Source organism: Drosophila guanche, unplaced genomic scaffold (assembly GCF_900245975.1).
Source record: "Drosophila guanche unplaced genomic scaffold, DGUA_6, whole genome shotgun sequence".
NCBI classification, from domain to species: Eukaryota; Metazoa; Arthropoda; class Insecta; order Diptera; family Drosophilidae; genus Drosophila; species Drosophila guanche.
This window is the reverse complement of record NW_022995748.1, coordinates 365,710-384,122: the sequence shown is the minus strand read 5'-3', so window position 1 is coordinate 384,122 and position 18,413 is coordinate 365,710. Positions and strand designations below refer to the sequence as shown.

The window sequence follows — 18,413 nt, the reverse complement described above, 5'->3', positions numbered from 1 at the left end:
CTGCGCGGGCTGGGGCGAACAGCTGCTCATTAGTTTTGGAAAACAACACGTAGCTCAACAATTTTTATTTATTTCTTTTTGGCATGAAAATACTCAAGTAGCCTCATTTTAAAAGTAAAAATGAAGGGCGTTGAAGTAAATACAATAAGAGCAGCGCTGCTGCTTGGACTGTTCTGCGCTGTGGCGTCCCACGAAGCAAAGGATTTCGACGATTCCATTTTGTACAGAATTGACTGGGCCGTGCCAGATTTGATAAGTGGTGAACCAGTAAGTCTACGAATGAATGATTTAAAGCCAGAGTGTGTGGCTAATATTTGTTGTTGTCTATAAGGATTTGGGCAACGCACTGACATCGTTCATTACAACCGACAAAGAGAAATACGAGTGTCTTATACCCGCCCTGGAGAAACCAAAGGAGGAGGAGAAGTCCGACATGCCAGAGCTGTGTAAGTGGCAAACATTTAGTTGTAATAAATGTAATTCCTTCCAATGTACGCTTCTTGCAGCTCCAATCAGTTTATTGAAGCCGACTTTCTCTGGCCAAACCTGTTCGTACCGCATCGAAGCGTATTGGTCCTACGAGATTTGCCATGGACATCATGTGCGGCAGTATCACGAGGAGCGCGAGGGCAAGAACGTCAAGTTCCACGAGTACTACCTGGGCAAATGGAGCGAGGAGAAGACGGAGCTGCTGTCAAAGGCCTGGGAAGCGGAACATAAGGATGGAGGAAAGCACAAGTACAAGACCATAAAGATTGACAATACGCGCTATCCGTATTTCGAAATGGAGTACACCGACGGAACCATGTGTTATATAATCGATGCTAAACGCACCACAACGGTTCGCTATGTGTGCTATCCCCATGGCAAGGATGATATTTACTCCTTCAAAGAGACCTCCTCCTGCAACTATGAGGCGATTATACTGACCTCTGCATTGTGCGTCATTCCTGGCTTCCATGCAGAGGAGACCCAAGAGACCACCATCAAGTGCTTCAATTCGGAAACAGAGCCCCATAAGCCATTGAGCATGCTGCGCTCAGAGCTAAGCGAGTGGGCCGAAAGTGAGTCCGATCTGATACTCTCAAACGATGCCGAAAATAAGCCTGTTACAAAGGCGTGGCCAAAGGAGGGAGAAGTAATAACCCTGAAACACAGCGGCGATGTCGACAAAATCATAATGGAGTTGATAAACAAAGGTGGAGTGGAATCCGAGAAGGAATATCAACAGCTTCTGCTCGCCAAAGCGGGATCTTCTCTTGGAACACAGCCCAGCTCCATCGATGAGCTGACTCCCATCAGGCAGTTTATATCGGGAGCCAACTGCCTAATTGGGGTAAGAAATTTCCACTGAGATCAATATATTTAATCCAATATTTTCTTTTCTACAGGGCAACGGCTGGTGGCGCTATGAATTCTGCTATGGCAAGCATGTGCGACAGTTCCACAAGGATAAGAATAGTGAAGTTGAACTGTTCCTTGGCTACTTCTCGGAAGAGTCACACCGCCAGTGGGCCATATCAAATCCCGACAAGGGAGCACGCCGAACCGGCTTCTCGTCGTCCATTTGGCACCATTATGTGAAGGGAACACATTGTGATCGCACCAGCCAGCCGCGTGAGGTGGATGTCAAGCTGACGTGCACGCCCGTGACCACCAGTGGAACGGCCGTGTCCATGTACTTGCTGGAGCCAAAGACATGCCAGTATATCCTGGTCGTGGAATCGCCCATCATTTGTGATCTCCTGCGCTATGCAGACTCCCACGGACTGGTGAAGCCCGAAAACCTATACAAGGTCTTCACTAGTGACGAAGGCCAGCCAGAGAGCCCGGCACCTGCCCCGGAACGTACCACTGATGACTCTGGAGAGAAAATACGCTCATAGAGCCACCCGCGTATTCCATTTCTAGTAAATTAATTTTAAATACATGGATATGTAAATTAATTTGCATTTTTTTTTACCCTGACTGCACGCGCTTCTGTGTGATTGGCACCCAACAGCTGTCGGACTGCGCGCACATGTCAGCACTGGCCAGCACCTTTTCGTATTTTCCAATTCGGTCGTCTCTTTCCTTTTTTCGACAATCAGCAGGCCTGATAAACAATTTCATTGTAAATCCTACAATTCGAAAAGGAAACTCTTACAAACGACAACTCATAGTTGCTAAATTGACCTCAGTATAAAGTTTTTTAAAGAGTAAGTACTGTGTCGTGTCGCTGAGTGGCGCAAATGAGTGTGAAAAAATCAATGGGGTTGAGGGTTAGGAGACGTGTTCGGGGCTGCACCCGGCATTTAGCGGGAGCTCAGCCCGGCCCGTGCCCGTTGATAAGCAAACGGACTATTACACAATTTGTTTTATTATTTATTTGCAGCCCAACAGAAGACACACTAGATCAGAATGGCACTCAACTTTCGCTCAGTAAAGTTGAGCAACTGGCAGATTGCGTTATTTATTGGCACGCCCCTGGCCATCGGCCTGGGCACTTATATGTACAGGAAGATGAACGCCACGACCGGTGGCGAGGAGAAAAAACGGACCAAGGGAAAGATCGAGAAACAAGCGACATCCATTGACGGAACAGCGCCGGACAAGGAACAAGAGCGAAAGCAAAAATCGGCCGAGCTGGGAGAGAAACTGTCACCCGTTAAGGAGGCCAACAGCTACAAGAACGAGGGCAACAACTGTTATCGCAATGGCAAGTACGACGAAGCCATCATCTTCTACGACAAGGCCATTGACAAGTGCCCCCCGGAGAACGGCACTGACATGGCAATCTTCTACCAGAATCGCGCCGCCTCCTACGAGAAGTTGCAAAAGTGGAGCAAGGTGAAGGAAGACTGCTCCAGCTCCTTGACCTATAATCGTCGCTATGCAAAGGCCTACTTCCGTCGTGCACGTGCCCACGAGGCCACAAAAGACATGCTAGAGTGCTTGAAAGATGTCACTGCCACCTGCATATTGGAAATGTTCCAAAATAATCAGAGCATAATGTATGCGGATCGTGTGCTCAAGGAGACGGGGCGCGTGGATGCCGAGAAGCATATGCGCGACCGGGTTCCTGTAGTGCCGTCCACCTCTTTTATCCGAACATATTTGCAATCTTTTGTCGCCGATCCACTGCAGACCATGAACGTGCCGCCATCGACTATGGCGGACACACCGGCGCGCGGTTTCCTGCGTGCCCACAGCGCATTCCGCGAGGAGAAGTTTGATGAAATTATACCTGCCTGCACAGAGGAAATCGAATCATCTGAATCCGAGTCCCAGTACAAGGTGGAGGCCCTGCTATTACGTGGCACAATCCATCTTCTGTGTGGCACCTACACAGAGAGCGAACAAGACTTTGATGCCATTATCGGCAACGGTAAGAACAGTTCTTCACCTAAATGTGAGCCCTTACCAACACTGGATTCTCTTTCCAGCCGATGCGGATGACACAATCCGCGCCTATGCCTACCTGAAGCGTGCCTCACTCTTTATGCAAGTAAATAAGCGCGAGGAGGCTCTGGCCGATTTCGAAGCAGCCGAGAAGTTGAAGCCCGACAATGCTGATGTTTACCATCAGCGAGCACAGATTCTGCTGCTGTTGGACAGCATTGAGCCGGCCCTGGAGCAGTTCGAGAAGGCAATTCGCTTGGCTCCCAATCATGCCATTGCTTACGTTCAGAAATGCTACACCGAGTACCGTTTGGCGCTAATTTCCAACTATCAGCTGCGTCTGGAAGGTGTGGTGCGGAAGCTGGAGCAGGCAATCGAACAGTTCCCCACATGTGTGGAGTGCTACAGCATGTTGGCTCAGGTGATGGCCGACCAGCAGAATTTCCAGCAGGCGCAGCAATACTATGACAAGGCCATGAAGTTGGCGCCGACAAATGCTTCGCTGCTTGTCCACCAGGCTGTCATGACACTGCAGTGGCGTGGCGATGTTGATTCGGCTATCAATACGCTCAACAAGGCCATTGAGCTGGACCCGAAATGTGAGCAAGCTTACGAGACGCTCGGCACCGTCGAAGTGCAGCGCGCCAACCTGAAGCATGCTGTTGAACTCTTCGAGCAGGCCATTCGCTATTCCAAAAGCTTTGAGGAGGTCGTTCATTCCTACTCGCTGCGCAATGCGGCCATTGCCCAAATTAATGTCACCAAGGATCTGGGCATCGACATGAACGCCATCTCGGCCATGAATCAATTGAGCGGCACGGGCATGTAGAGAGTATTTAGCGGCAGAGATGTGCATTTAGCATTTGGCATGCCGGACACCATCACCACCGGGCAGCAGACCCCATTATTTGTAGTTAAGTTAATCCTGTTATTTATATATATAAACAAAACAAAAACAAACGCTTGTTTGTGCCCCCGCCCCAACCTTAGTTCTAGCATAAAATTGTACGACGATGACGTTGAAGCGTCTAGATTTGATTTCATGTAAAATCTTTGTTTGCCTTAGGAATCTGAACACATGGCCTACGCTTAAACGTAAGATTAAATTAAGTACAAGCTGTAACGTGGCGACTTTGTTGCCTTAGCCCTGAGGTTGATTGTAGGACTGCACTTCGGCGGATATGTAAGCGGAACAAATGAGCCAGAGAGCGGAACGCACGCTGCCCACAATGGCGTGGTCAGCCTCGAACTCTTGGAGGTAGGGCAGCAGCAGGCCGGGCAGCGCACCCATGCCATTTGAGATGCCCATCAGGGTGCCAGCGTAATTGGGACTCATGTCCAGAGGCAGCAACTTGATGCCCGCATAGTAAGCGCCCACAGCCAGGACACGCCAGATGCGAGCACCATCCGATTTCAGGTGTACCATATACATGGAGCCGCACACAAACACCAGCCAGGACATGAAGCGACGCGTCTCTGTGCGACTGAGCAGCTGCTCCGCTATGAGATAGTCGCTCAGGGTGCCCGTGCTGAGGGACGCCAGCCAATTGCCGATATACGGAGCTGTTACCATTATGCTGGCCTCCAGTTCATCCCACAGAGTGCTGCCCTTGGCTCTGAGTTCTTCCAGCACTTCCTGCAACTCCTGGCCGAACTGCTGCTGACTCCAATCGTGCTGCATGGAGGCGGAAACCAAGGCCCACAACGGCGTACTCATCAGCATGCTCCTCCAGGGCGCTTTCGGTGGTTGTTGCCCTTCCGCATTGTCGGCTGCTACCAGCAGTGTGGCACTCACATGGCTCTTGATGTAGTCCCGCTCCTCGCTCTGTATGTACGGACAGTTGTCGGGTTTGCTATGGCAGATGAGGATCTACGGTAAGACAGGAGACAGCTAAGACAGTCGACGGCTCAAGTCCACGGCACACAACTCACAAATCCTAGGAACCAGGCAACTGCCCCACCACCAACCACATAGAAGCCCACCGGCCAATCCTCCTCGGCCATCACCAAACCACTGAGCAGCTGCACCAAAGTGATGCCAATCTCTCCTCCACTCAGCACGCCACTGGCTAGAAGTCCGCGCTCTTCCTGCGGCACCCACTGGGCCAGCATGGCAGACACTGCCGGAAAGGTGGGACCCTCGCAGAGTCCAATGCCTAGTCGGACAGCCATCAGGGCATACGGACCACCATGGCGCACAGCCAGCGGCGTTAGCAGCGTGAGAATGGCCGAGAAGATTATGGCAGCTCCAAGGATCCACTTGCCGCCACAACGCTCCGACAGGCGGCCGCCTGGGATGTGGGTGAGCATGTAGCCGGCATAGAAGGCCACAGTGACCAGGGTTTGTGTCTGTCGCGACCACAGCTCAGAGCAGCTTATCCGCTCGCGAGATACCGACTCTCGGGAAGGCAGCTTAAGGGGCTGCTTGATTGCAGGCAGAGGCCTCTTGGTGGGGTGGTAAAGATGCTCCCTTCCAGCCCGAAGTCTTTCTCTTAACATGTTCTCCGTCTGATTCAATCGGGCAGACAGTTCTGTGAGCCAATTGTGGATCTTGGCAGCTGCATGCTGCGGAGGAGGTGGACGAGCACAACCTTCCAGGACAATGCGCTTCAGGGAGAGGTCCAAGCATAATCGCATCGTGTACGCATTGATGATGGCCAGCAGGCTGAAGCAGCAGAGCACCAGACGCTGCTGCACACTGAAATCTTGCTTGATTCATGGAAATATTTGAGAAAAGCTAAACCTGGGTGGGTTATACTCACAGCTGAAAAGATCGCGTAGCATTTGCTGGAGGGAAAACATTTGGGATGCAAATGGAAGTCACTTTTGTAGAATAAATTAAATAGAAAACTTTGCTCTTGGAATTAGCACAAATATCTGACAGCAAAGTCGAATCAAGAAACACGTTGTCATTGCCCAAAAAGTGATCTCTTTTTGGAGAGGTCTCCCATTTCAATGGATTGCTCCTTCTCTTTTTTTGGTTTATTTTCTTTATGCACTTTATTTGGCTAACATCATAAAAACAATTATGTCTTAACGGAGTTTGTTAAAAACACGTTTTGGCGTTACACATTGATCAACAATTTTAAAACTCAAACAATATTTCAGCAGCCCATCCAACGGGGGGGTGGGTGCTTTACGGGCAAATACGAACTCGGTATACATTTCTTGCTCCATCTAAACTTAGACGTTGAAATCGGTTTCAGCGTTTCAGCGTTTCAGCTGCTGCTTCGATTAAACACTAAATAATAATTAAGAGAGTACGTTGCATGTGCGGGGACATGTGCTGGGCGAACGACAGGACGACAGTATTAATTAGGGATTAGGGATTAGGGATTAGGGATTAAGGATTATTATGCTATCTATAACAGGAATATTGTACACACAGGAGGCGTGCTGCTCCCTTGGTACATAAGTAAATTCTTTGCTTAAGAGTTAATTAGTTTGGTGGCCCTGGTGGCCAGATCGGAAATACTATACAACTAGCTAGCTATCTGGAAGAGCAGTAAAGTTAAGGGCGTATGCGTATTATATCTACAAATGGACACACGGGGGTACAGCATTTTGAACTAGAGCACTAGAGTATGGCACATTCTGTGGGGGCTGCCGCTTTAGGAGCTACGCTCCCCACGCTGATGCACTGTTGTGCTGTTGTTGCCGTTGTACTCGAGACTCTTCAGGTCCGTGGTCTTGCGCTCCTCGGCCTCAAAGTCCACGGAGCGTGGCTGTATGGGTGCATTGTTGAACGGTTGCACCTCGCCAGAGGACCACAGACAGTAGACGACCGCGGTGACGCACAGCACGCCAAATGCCACCCAGAACACAGTGCGCCATTCGAGCAGCGAGGCCTAAAATTAGAGGAATGTTCCATTAAGAATGCTTGAAACTACAAAAGAGTTTTCTTTAACTCACATTTGGTGTCATCACTCCCACCAGATATGGCGTTATGACGCCCGTAATGGCTCCAATGCCGTTTGTAATGGCCATCAGGGTGCCAGCATAGTTGGGGCTCATGTCCAAGGGACTGAGCTTCATGCCCGCATAGTAGGCGCCCATCAGACCCATGCAAATGGTGAAGAGTACGACAACCAGAGCACGATCACAGCCAGCGTATGAGGCGCCCACCATGAAGATGGCCGGACCAAAGGCAGCCAGACCGGTCATCACCTTGCGGGTATTCGTTGTGCTCATGATGCCCCTGCGGATCATCCAATCGGCAACGAAGCCACTGCCCACGGACACAATCCACATCATCACATAGGGCAGGGAGGAGTACAGGCCGTTGGCCTTGATGGAGAACTGCAGCACATCGGCCATGTACTTGGGCAGATCCGTCACCATAATGTAGAAGCCCCAATCGTGGCCAATCTGAGCAGAGACCAGGGCAAACATGGGCAGATTCGTAAGGATGGCCTTCCAGGGCGTTGGGGGCAGGTTCTCGTTGCGGCCAATTGTTCCAATCTCCTTGGCAAGATACTCCCTCTCGCTGGGCTTGATGAAGGGATGGCTCGAGGGATCGCTGTAGCACAGGAAAACCTTTCGGGGCAAGCAAATCATAAAGTTAGAGTCGGAAAGAGAAGTGCTCAAGGTGCATTTGACACTTACAAAGATGACAAACCAAATTACGCCCAGGCCGCCAAAGAAGTAGAACACAAATGGCCAGTCGTAATCATCCAGAAAGACGCCCGAGAGAAGGTTTCCCATGATGGTGCCCACCTGGCCGCCACCCAAGACCAAGGCTCCCAGCTTGCCACGTTCGTTGGCAGGCACCCAGGCAGCGAGGAGCACACTGAGGGCAGGGAAGGTGGTGCCCTCGCCCAGACCCATCAGCACACGGGACACAATCAGCCAGTCGGAGCCACCCTTCTCAATGGCCAGAGGTGTGAGCATGGTGAACGCAGCTGTGGAGAGGATGCCCAGGCCCAGGGTCCATTTGCCGCCAAACTTCTCGGCCAGCAGACCGCCGGGAATGTGCGTGACAATGTAACCAATGTAGAAGGAGGACAAGATCAGACCCTGCAGCTCCTCCGACCAATCATAAATGCCGCCAGACTGTGGGGAAATTTAAACTTTAAAATGGGTTTCCTTTATGAACATTTTTTAGCTGAAACTCACGCTGGTGCCATCATCCAGCTCATCCGGTTCGCAGATGGCCACATCACTATCCTCGTCCGTGGCATTCTTCTTAATGACCAGCACCGTGATGGCCTGCGAGAGGCACACACGCATTGTGTAGGCATTGAGGATCGCCAGGAACCCCATTATGGCCAATATCACACGTTGCGGTATTATAAAATCTGCAAAAACAAAAGGAGAACAAATGAGAGAGTGAACAGAGTTGTTTTTATTGTTTATTAATTGTTTGCGTCAAACATTTTGATGGCAGGGCAGGGCACGTGGGCACCGCATAATGTTTTAAACAATTTTAGACAATTTAATTTGGTTAGCGTGCGAATAAATAGTTTGACGAGTTTGAAGAGCACTTCATCGCTGGAGCTGGAGCTGGTGCTGCTGCTGGTGCTGCTGCTGGTCAATTGGGTACAAATCAATTTGCGCTGATAAACTTCAAATTGCAGTTGATTGCCCTACGAGTGTAGCGCTACGAGTACGAGTATCTATCAATTACATAGTTGAGTCTATCATTTATCGCACACGATTTGACTTTAAAAAGATTGCACCTTAAAAGAAAATTACTGATTGATAACGAAAAGTGATCCAAAGAGTTGGATGAACCATTCTTTTAGTCTACCATTAACATGATCGAAATTTCTGTAAGCTCTTTAATTTTATATTTCAATTAGGTACTCGTAGAGATGAACAAATGCCCTTTTATGTCAGTGGATGTCATTTTATATTCACTGTAGACTTAAGAGTGGATCTAATATCTATTGTATGTTTCACTTATATTTCATAGATTTTAAGATACACAAATCTTCCAACTGAAACTTTCTTCTTAGCAAACAAATCCCAGGGGAATAACATTTCCCAAGCACGTCCATTCCTCATATAATTATCTACAGACTCACAGAAAAATGCTTCCCCTGACAGCATTTATTATATTATAACCATATATATTCCTTTAAATCGTTTAATATAAATCATTTAAATAAAATATGATTATATGTTGAGCTGTCTGTAAAGTCGAGTGTGGTGAAAATTTATTTGCCTTCATTTCGAAATTATTTTATTGCATTGTTACTGGAATGGAATTTAATGAATTTTCGTTGTGTGGAAATTATGGCTCTATACGAGTGCTTCCTGGGCTGTGTATTGTTTATGGTGGGTACCATGGAAAAGAACGGCGCTATGCACTTGTTCTTTGGGCCACTAATAATCACCAAGCGCGCCGATCGATGGAACGCGCTGGTTATACGACATCGCCCCCCAATATCATAATCAAATTGTTAAGCGGAATTGTGCTTTGATAAGGTGCCAAGTGTGATAGATCTGCGATAAAACCACTTGGAGTGCATATGGCATAATCTCAAGTATATCAAACGGAGAACCAGTAATGACCATAAAGCAACGGGTCTGAAGGCACTGCCAATTAAATGGTCTTCAGTGTACATTTTTAGGGCTCCCATTTTTGGGGCAGCGGAACTTTACTCAATTGGTGGCTCAAGTTCATCAACTTTGAAGGTTAAATTGATCAATTAACTGAGAGAGTTTCTTAAGAATAAGGGTTAACATTGACCTACAATATACTATGAGTATTCGAAAGCGTTCTCTATTCTGTTCTAACTAGCAGAGCAAATAAACAACATTGAGGTCTGCATTGGAAATGAGCAAACAACTCGAGCCGCGTTCGTAGGTAAATATAATCACAATCCAATTCATGATCATATTATTAGATCATCTATTGACATTTCCCCACCAGCTACGTAAGATCCATTAAGCGGCAATGTTTGATTTTATTATGAAGAACGAGACACCAATCTTTCACTCGTTTCAGTTTATTAAACTTCCCCAAAAGACGTCACCGGCTGGCATCCTATTTTATTTATAAATTAACATTATTATTAAATATTTTGCATGCTTGAAAAAGCGAAACTCCAAAAGCTGGCAAAATTAAGCATGTGTCAATATTTGACATGTCGCTTAACGAAGCCGACAAGAAAAATTTATAAGCGCCCCAAAGTCGCACGAGTGTCAAATAAATAATAAAAATATACAAAAAACAACCTCTTTTCTGTACAATTCGCCCAAGTGATAAGTTGATTAGGCCACCGTCTTTACGTATGTATGTAAATGTAGGCGCTAATCATGCTTCCAGAATTATGGCTATATTTCACTTGGCCAATCACGCTTATTGGCGTTAATATATGATCGCACTCGGTCTGAGTCCCATCACAACACACGATAAGCTGGTTAAGATTTAATCAGGATTGAGTAACACACACACACACACGCACAGTCTTACCCCATCTAGGTATTAGTTTCTAGTATTTTATTATCTTTATAATCTGTATGGAGTTTAATGGGATACATCATTGAAGTGTGGCGTAAATATTGTACTGAATAAATTCTGATGAATTTCTAGTGTAAACCCGTTCTAGAGTAAAACTTTCCAGTAGATAATTACTAGAAAACTCCTAGTATGAAAAGTTATGTGTCCAACCAATAGATCTCTCACTGCCTATAAGTATTTATATATTATATGTGTCCATGCACTCATTGCCATAATGAGAAAGTGAAAACAATCTCCTGTCTGTCTCTTGACATTTCTGGGTCTCTGACTCTTTGTCTTCATTATTACATACATGCATATGTACATATATACATATAATGTATGTACATACATATGTATGTATGTATGTATGTATGTATGACAATCTTTGCTGTCCAGTTCCAGACCAGAGCATTGATAGCACGGCCACGGCACAAGTACAAATATTACATTTTCACATTTTTACATCATTTTCTTGGAGGCGCTTGCATTTCCGCGGTCTTGCGAAAATTATGTCAATGGGCTTGGGAGGGGGGCGAGTGTAATGTGCGATTGCTGCCCACGAGATATGCCACCGCCTCACCGCCCTTTCCCGCACATGTTCGATAAGCGTGCATCGCATCAAACAATTGGGGCAGACGAGTGCAGGGAAAGTGATGAAACAAAGCGATTAGCTTGCTGCGGCTGGGTTGGGGTACTTTTTCGGTGTTTTAGGCACTCTGGCGGGGTGTGTATTATTCATTGAAGTGCCAATCAATGCCCTGCATCCGATGATTTATGGCCAAGTCATAGACTTAACAACCCATTAGGCTAACAAAATACTTAGGAACTCACGTCTAACCATGTGAGTACGTTCCGAGACGTTAAACTCAACCCATTCCCAGGCTTATTCGATTCGCTGTGTGTTTTTGTTTGCTAAGCAAACAGCTACAGCTACAGCCCACAGGCTATTGATTGTATGGCAAGTAAAAGCAAATAAAGCCAGAACAAAACTGTAAGTAATGGACATTCCTCATTGAAATGAGGAATAAGGGAGAAACTCAGCTGAAAGATAGATCCCAACATTGCCTAATCTTCCTGTATAACATTGACCTTGTCCAAAAAAGAACTAAACAAAAGGTTGCCAGAGGAAGCTGGCAGCCCATTCCTGTTTACAATAAAATAATAAATAACTGTTTTTCGAACCATTGCAAAGCGTTTAGCTTTGAGCAGCCTACACACATCTGACGCAGCGACTTCCCCGTTCCACGATTCACTTCACATGCAAATCGTATGCAAAATATTTTGTATGAATTATGTTAACGCGTGCCGGGAATGCCAACAGCTTGGACATGTGATGGAAAAGAAGCATTCCAGTCCAGACCAGTCCACGATGAATGGCAGGCAACAAACAAAAAAGCCGAAATAAAATGCGAGACACGAAATACTTAATAAAACCACTAACTGAATCGGAAGTGTCTGGCAGAAACGCTTCTGTCATTGTTTTGTCATTTATGCATTATACATCGCATCGCATCGCGTCGGTATACAATGTACAAAACTGTATACATATATTATATATTTAGGAATTTATTTTGTTGTCGGTCAATGTCGGTTAAACCACTCAAATATACTTTGCTTAAACATTTCATTTCAAGAATACTCCGAGCGGAGTTCAACGTATCCATCCCCCCCATTCGATACGAATTTAATATTCCATAAAGCACACTCCCAAAGTTGGGTTCGGGGTTTACGGACTTGGCAGATAACACGGCAAGTTTTTGCGAAGAACTGTTTGGATAGAGGGGGGTGACATGGGACATGGGACACTTACACCGTGATAAGTTTATGCCCCATTGCGGCTGTTGTGTCATCTCGGGATTATTGTTTTGCAACGTTAGCAAGTTGCTCAGTTCCTTCGCCACGGTTACACAGGATCGGTTCAAATGTATGGGTTAAGGGTCTCGCACGGACACGAACGCACACACACACACACAAAACACAATTTGTTCGTTGTCTCTCTATATTCTACTTCCTTAACACTTGGCTTGCTCTTGGCGCATGCGTAACAATTACAAAACGCAATTAAAACGCAAAACCACACGCAACGAGAACGAGAACGACAAGTGGGGCTGGGCTGCTGACTGCTGGCTGCCTCCTCCACGCACTTCTTGTGTCTCTTTCGCTTTGGCCCCTCTTCCGTTATTTCAGTAGTGCACCGCCTCTCGATCTCTCTCTCTCTCTCTCTCTCTCGCTCGCTCTGTGTGTGGAGTGTGTCTGTGTGTGGGGTGGAGTGTGTGTTTGAGTCGAGTTTTGTTTTAGCAATGTTTTCAGCACACACGCAAACGTAAACGGCAACAACTGTAAAACTGTTAACGATCTTCGATCCCCGCTTTTGGCGCTTTGTTCTCTGCTCGATCCGCGCACGCCGCCTTTTAAATTACAAATGAGAAATTATTCCCCCCGACTTTAGTTTATATGTGAGCAGATAAGCGACGATCGACGCTGGTGTCGCTGTTGGCTGCTGGCTGCCAGTCTGCTGCTGCTGCTGGAGTTTTTTTTTTTATTAGCGCGGCTTCGGGGGTTCGACGGTTCGTCAACCAACCGATCGTGGATCAAGGAGTTGATTTGTCATACATACATATGTATAAAATATATGGATGTGTGTGTGTGCACACGGCATGTCTGCTGATCATAAACAACTGTTGCTATCTTAATCGATCGACATAGTAGACGTTGATCGTCGTCGTCTACATGCGTAAAGCGTAAAGCGCAAACCCAAAACTCAAACTATGCCGCCCGCCCAAGGAACTTTATTTTATTTGCTCATTTGAAACTCGATTTCGATTTCAGTTTATAGGAACAATCGATTATGCGCTGAATACCTAACGGTTGTCGTTGAACTTGCACGCGCCAGTTTTATATCCCGTTCTATAAACAGCCATAAAAACTTAACAAACAATATAACTACATACATAGATTTCAATGCACTCTGCTCTCCATGGGAATCAACGTAGACGGATGGCCATTCACATTTTTAAGGGATGAGTAGACAACATTTAAAAGACCTTTTTTAAATAAGTACATATGTACATATATTCAAAGCGGATTTAAGATCAAATGGCATGAACCATCATATGTATACCTCATGCTCGCTTTATCATGACAATAAAAGCATTCTTTTTTCAATTTTATTTAAATATAATATCAAGAAATTTTACTTATTTTGATTACTTGAGAAAAACAAAAGTTTTTTTTCGCCCTACCATACATATACATTTTTATATGTAAAATATTCTGTAGATTATTTTGAAGAACTCAAAAAAACAGCACGAAATACATATGTACATATTCTTGGACTTTGAATGCCTCTTGATGAGTATATACTATGTATAAATATCATCCAAATTGTTGACAGCGCAAGAATGCTCATGTGACCGAATATTACAGCGTTCATACATCCCCCACAGTGTAGAGTGTAGGGTATATGTATAGCACATGTACATAGGCATCTACATTCAATATATGCGACAACTTGTTGTATCTCCAATAGAATTAGTATTGTTGCTGCTGCTTTTTTTTTGCCCAGAGACATAGATAGTTAGTTAGTAGCGTTTACCGGTTAGAGGCGGGTTTCGGTTTCTGTTTCGGTTTCGGTTTGGATCTTTATGCAATGCAATTTAGTGCAAAACCAACGGAGACGTGAACGTGGATGGAGGGAGAGAGACGGAGAAAGGGAGTGTGCTTATCGTTTTAGTCGGTTGAACCACCTCGTACCACCGCCGACGCCGACGCCGACGCTCTTCTATTGTGCATCTCTCTCTCGTTCCATGCCGATCCAGTCAAATGCTGTTTCAATTTTAGCTTCAGTAAGTATTTGTTGTTGCTGTTATAATTATCTGCATAAATTGGTGCACACAACACACAAACTTTTTGTTTGATTTAACCAGTTACAGATGCGGTTCAATGCAGTCGAGTTATGGTATATAAAGCAAATACACATCCAAATATCTGTATAACTGTGGGGGGTATACATATATATTTTAAGAGATCTCTGTTTTAATGAGTGATCTTAATGACTGCGCATTGGAAATCACAGCTCGATGGAACTGTACAAAGTTCCCCTCCACAAGTGTTAGCACTCTCTGATTCTATTGTGAGAGAGAGTGAGAGAGAGAGAGACTCGTGTTAATCAGCTGATGTATCGAGCATTCCATTCCTAGTTTATCTTGCTACCTTATCGATGGCACACTTTGTCCAGACTTGAAAGATCAGCTTGATCACAAGATAATTGCTCTGCTACCAGCGCAGTTCTACCTCAATAAAGTTACTCATCAATTTGCACTTTCTGGTCATTTTTGCACTGGGAATTTTACATCTTTTGCTTAATGAAAAGTGACAAACTTCAATAAGTGCTCTCCCCCCACAAATAATTAATGATCTAACGATTCTGAGATGATCTTCCAAATTGTTTATTGTTTTTTAGCTGTGTCATTGCCAATTGAGTCAGCGAACGCCCATAACATCAGGCTACGGGAAATGGAACTCTGCAATTGAAATGTTTTCTCATATAAATATCTAAAAATTCGGAACAACACAATACCCACCCAAAAATATAAATATATAGCTGTACGGTAGGCTCCCTCGGGTCCCGTCCCATACGCTGCCCCCTCTAGGCCACACGCTACCATATGTCCAAAAACTAGCTCAAACTGGCTTCCATCGTCCATGACCGAAAATGTTACCAGCTTGAACTGGTAATCAGACAGACAGAAGCATAGCACTCAATATTAAACTCGCATACAAAATATTTTGCGTTATATACTCGTACAGCAAATTAATTGAAGCGGCCAGAAAGTCTTTTATATTTGATGTCCATTAATGGGGGATGCGTTGGGGCGCCAAAATAAAACGATATAAATAATAATACTGAAATTCCCTTGCAAGGGGTACAACACTTTGGGTATGTTTTAGGCACAGAAGAGAGGAATGGATGGGAATACAAGTAGAAGGAATAAAATTACTTCATGAGGTCATGTTTACATATAGCTCCAAAAACAGATTTAAATTAAACTAAATATGTTTAAATTCATCCCAAAATATGGAAGGGTATTAACAACATCGACCTGTTGAATGCAGACTGAAATTTGTCAACCAAACAGCCAAGACCTTTGAATCAATGTGCGAGCAGCTCATATCAAAAAGAATCCAAAAATTAAAAGACAATTTCCATCTCGTGCATAAAAAGTCATTCCATAGAAGGACACAAGTTAAGGAACAAAGAATCTAGGGGAATATTTGTATCAATCATCTAGCGTGCTAAATGAATATTCATCATTTCAAATTAAAATCTTTTGTGTTGACACTTGGCATGACTTTAGTCAGAAGTTTTATCAAAACTTATCTTTATCATGGGGATCTTGATGTTGTAAACTAAAAATATCTCGATTGTGTCCAGATTAGATATGGTATATCTCCGACCCATGATCCTAACTGGGATACACTCCATGGTACATGGCACAACCTATACTATGAACTTGCTTTTCTCAAGGTAACTTTCACGTAACTTCCATGGTTTTAGTGCCCAATTTTCCGCTGAAAAAAAAACGATCGAAACGTTTTGGCAGTCGCTAACAAGTTTCAACGGCTCTGGACAATAAATCAATCTCGCCGGTTAAGGCGAGAACAATTTTAGTAAAAAAAATACGTAAGTAAATACTTAAATAATTAAAATAGTTGCCACAAATAAAACGTAAACGAAAACGAATTGCGGAGGCAAGGAAATTGCCACACCAATTGACATTTCGAGGGTCATCGATGCCGAGAGATACAATATACCCACAAGTTGAGCAGAAAAAAAACAAATGAATACAAAAACTGAGACCACAAATTGGAGTGTGGAGTGGAGTGGCTTGGATTGGCTTGGCTTGGTTTGGTGTGAAGTGGGAGCTGGACGGGGGGTTCTTGAGCGTTTGAGTGTTCTCGCTTGAGACGAAGGCTGACCACGGCCACCGCCAATGGGTCATGGGGTTACGTTGGTTCTGGGTTTTTTTGCCATATCAGAGTGCGCCATAAACTAACAAAAAAACTAAACAAACTGGGCGAGGAAACGAGCTAGAGTTGGCTATCTAAAATATGTCTTTTACAATGGTACTAACCATAATATCGGCTCTAATCTTTATAGCCGTCAGAGTCTTTACAATGCCAGAAAATTCACTGACTTTTGTACCAGAGCCTTCGGCTTGAGATAAGATTGGCAAAGAGGCCAGCAGGGGAAGCTCCACACCAACTGGGTACAAACAATTCCGTTCTGCCAAATCGGAGGCATAAAGCTCAGCATGTGACTTTCGACTTAAAATAAGTCAAGTCCCAGTGACGGGATTTATGGGCGGGAGTCAGTCCCGTCCCACTCCAGAGCGGAGTGGATCGTATCGTGTGTGTCATCGACAAGGTGTTTTTAATAACTTAATTGGCAAATTGGCTTGCAATGAACACCACCGCACCACCAGTCGTGTGCGCCGCTTTATGATTGGACTTTAATTGTGGGCAAAAGTGCCGAGGAGTATTTTTAAAAGTTTCATAATTCCCTTAGGTCCGGGGCCTGGCATTCGATACCCATATACATATATAATATGTATAATTGTAATTGAAATGCAAGTATTTTAATTGTTGTCAAAAGTCATTCAAAGTGTGAAAAGTTGTAAGAACTTTTAGCATGCAAACACGTCCCAGCTGCCGGATTGCGAGTGATCTGGTGGGGCGAACTGGTGGCAAGCCTTTAACACGTGATTCTGTTATTTATAAACAATATTTAACCTGCTAATTTGTGCACAACGGAAGTGAATTTCGGGATTTTCAATTGCGAAATGCTCGCCAAATCTGTTTAGGGCCTGGCCGCGCCTGCCCCAAACCAGTTGCTCCTGTATGTACTGCAGTATATGTACAAGAAAGCGAAAACTATTACGATTATATATAAATGTACATGGGTACTCACAAATGTGAGAAAAATACCTTAAACAATGGCCCACCTTGACCTTTCGACCGAGGCAGCAGCAGCAGCAGCAGCAGCAGCAAGTGTCTGTCGCTATGTGGATGCTGCTTTGGAGTTCTTTCAAATGCCGACAACAAACAGTAAAATAATGAAAAGAGAGAGAGAGAGAGAGAGAGGGAGACAGAGGTTGTGGAGAGAAATCCCGAAGGCGGCACAGTATAGATCTGGATAGCGTATTGATAAGATTAGATTTAGGAGGAAGCCAAAGAGATTTCGGGCGTGGGAATTGCTGCACGAGAAGTAAACAACAACAAAAGTAAATCGCAATTAGCCAAGAACTACACTAAAACATAACTTATCACATGTAATAGTCAGAATACATTTAAATATATTAAATTACTATTCAGACGTAACTTTATTAATTATAGTTCATTTGTTGCGTTCGAAATCGTTCGGAAATTTTGTCATTTTTGGTTTTGGGTGAGTTTGTTGTCAGGATATTCGCGGTGGCTATTGTATGCGATCCATCAAATTGAAAGCAAATTCAAATTACTTGTAATCATTATGATCTTTGTTGTGTTCATTATACCCAGAAATTCTGAAGTTTGAATTCAG

General features: G+C 44.8%; 4 protein-coding genes across 4 annotated transcripts; 2 read left to right on the top strand and 2 right to left on the bottom strand.

Annotated features, from left to right (window-relative positions):
• The first annotated feature begins 17 nt into the window (after window positions 1-17).
• LOC117584656 (endoplasmic reticulum lectin 1) lies at window positions 18-1,946 on the top strand. Its single transcript, XM_034273684.1, has 4 exons — window positions 18-267; window positions 332-446; window positions 507-1,336; window positions 1,392-1,946. The coding sequence occupies exons 1-4, from the start codon at window positions 121-123 to the stop codon at window positions 1,884-1,886; spliced, it is 1,587 nt and encodes a 528-aa protein (XP_034129575.1). The 5' UTR covers window positions 18-120; the 3' UTR covers window positions 1,887-1,946.
• A 303-nt stretch (window positions 1,947-2,249) lies between these two features.
• Window positions 2,250-4,431, top strand: LOC117583916 (mitochondrial import receptor subunit TOM70). Its single transcript, XM_034272594.1, has 3 exons — window positions 2,250-2,261; window positions 2,395-3,367; window positions 3,426-4,431. Exons 1-3 carry the CDS (start codon window positions 2,250-2,252, stop codon window positions 4,208-4,210), a joined length of 1,770 nt encoding a protein of 589 aa, XP_034128485.1. The 3' UTR covers window positions 4,211-4,431.
• LOC117584658 (putative inorganic phosphate cotransporter) lies at window positions 4,405-6,189 on the bottom strand. Its single transcript, XM_034273685.1, has 3 exons — window positions 6,144-6,189; window positions 5,314-6,086; window positions 4,405-5,251 (listed from the first exon to the last, which is right to left on the bottom strand). Exons 1-3 carry the CDS (start codon window positions 6,181-6,183, stop codon window positions 4,523-4,525), a joined length of 1,542 nt encoding a protein of 513 aa, XP_034129576.1. The 5' UTR covers window positions 6,184-6,189; the 3' UTR covers window positions 4,405-4,522.
• Window positions 6,190-6,326: 137 nt separating this feature from the next.
• LOC117584659 (putative inorganic phosphate cotransporter) lies at window positions 6,327-13,256 on the bottom strand. The gene is made up of 5 exons (XM_034273686.1): window positions 12,642-13,256; window positions 8,497-8,678; window positions 7,987-8,433; window positions 7,294-7,917; window positions 6,327-7,229 (listed from the first exon to the last, which is right to left on the bottom strand). Exons 1-5 carry the CDS (start codon window positions 12,679-12,681, stop codon window positions 6,993-6,995), a joined length of 1,530 nt encoding a protein of 509 aa, XP_034129577.1. The 5' UTR covers window positions 12,682-13,256; the 3' UTR covers window positions 6,327-6,992.
• Window positions 13,257-18,413: the final 5,157 nt, after the last annotated feature.

Bases quoted from the DNA above. Each gene is read 5' to 3' on its own strand.
- LOC117583916 (XM_034272594.1), top strand. The intron at 3,368-3,425 runs GTAAGAACAGTT...TTCTCTTTCCAG, and splicing joins TGATGCCATTATCGGCAACG to CCGATGCGGATGACACAATC.
- LOC117584658 (XM_034273685.1), bottom strand. From the start codon at position 6,183: ATGTTTTCCCTCCAGCAAATGCTACGCGATCTTTTCAGCT. The intron at 6,087-6,143 runs GTGAGTATAACC...GAATCAAGCAAG, and splicing joins GCTACGCGATCTTTTCAGCT to ATTTCAGTGTGCAGCAGCGT. The intron at 5,252-5,313 runs GTGAGTTGTGTG...GTCTTACCGTAG, and splicing joins TTGCCTGGTTCCTAGGATTT to ATCCTCATCTGCCATAGCAA.
- LOC117584656 (XM_034273684.1), top strand. From the start codon at position 121: ATGAAGGGCGTTGAAGTAAATACAATAAGAGCAGCGCTGCTGCTTGGA. The intron at 268-331 runs GTAAGTCTACGA...GTTGTCTATAAG, and splicing joins ATTTGATAAGTGGTGAACCA to GATTTGGGCAACGCACTGAC. The intron at 1,337-1,391 runs GTAAGAAATTTC...TCTTTTCTACAG, and splicing joins GAGCCAACTGCCTAATTGGG to GGCAACGGCTGGTGGCGCTA.
- LOC117584659 (XM_034273686.1), bottom strand. From the start codon at position 12,681: ATGACACAACAGCCGCAATGGGGCATAAACTTATCACGGT. The intron at 8,434-8,496 runs GTGAGTTTCAGC...ATTTCCCCACAG, and splicing joins AGCTGGATGATGGCACCAGC to TCTGGCGGCATTTATGATTG. The intron at 7,918-7,986 runs GTAAGTGTCAAA...TTGCCCCGAAAG, and splicing joins TAATTTGGTTTGTCATCTTT to GTTTTCCTGTGCTACAGCGA.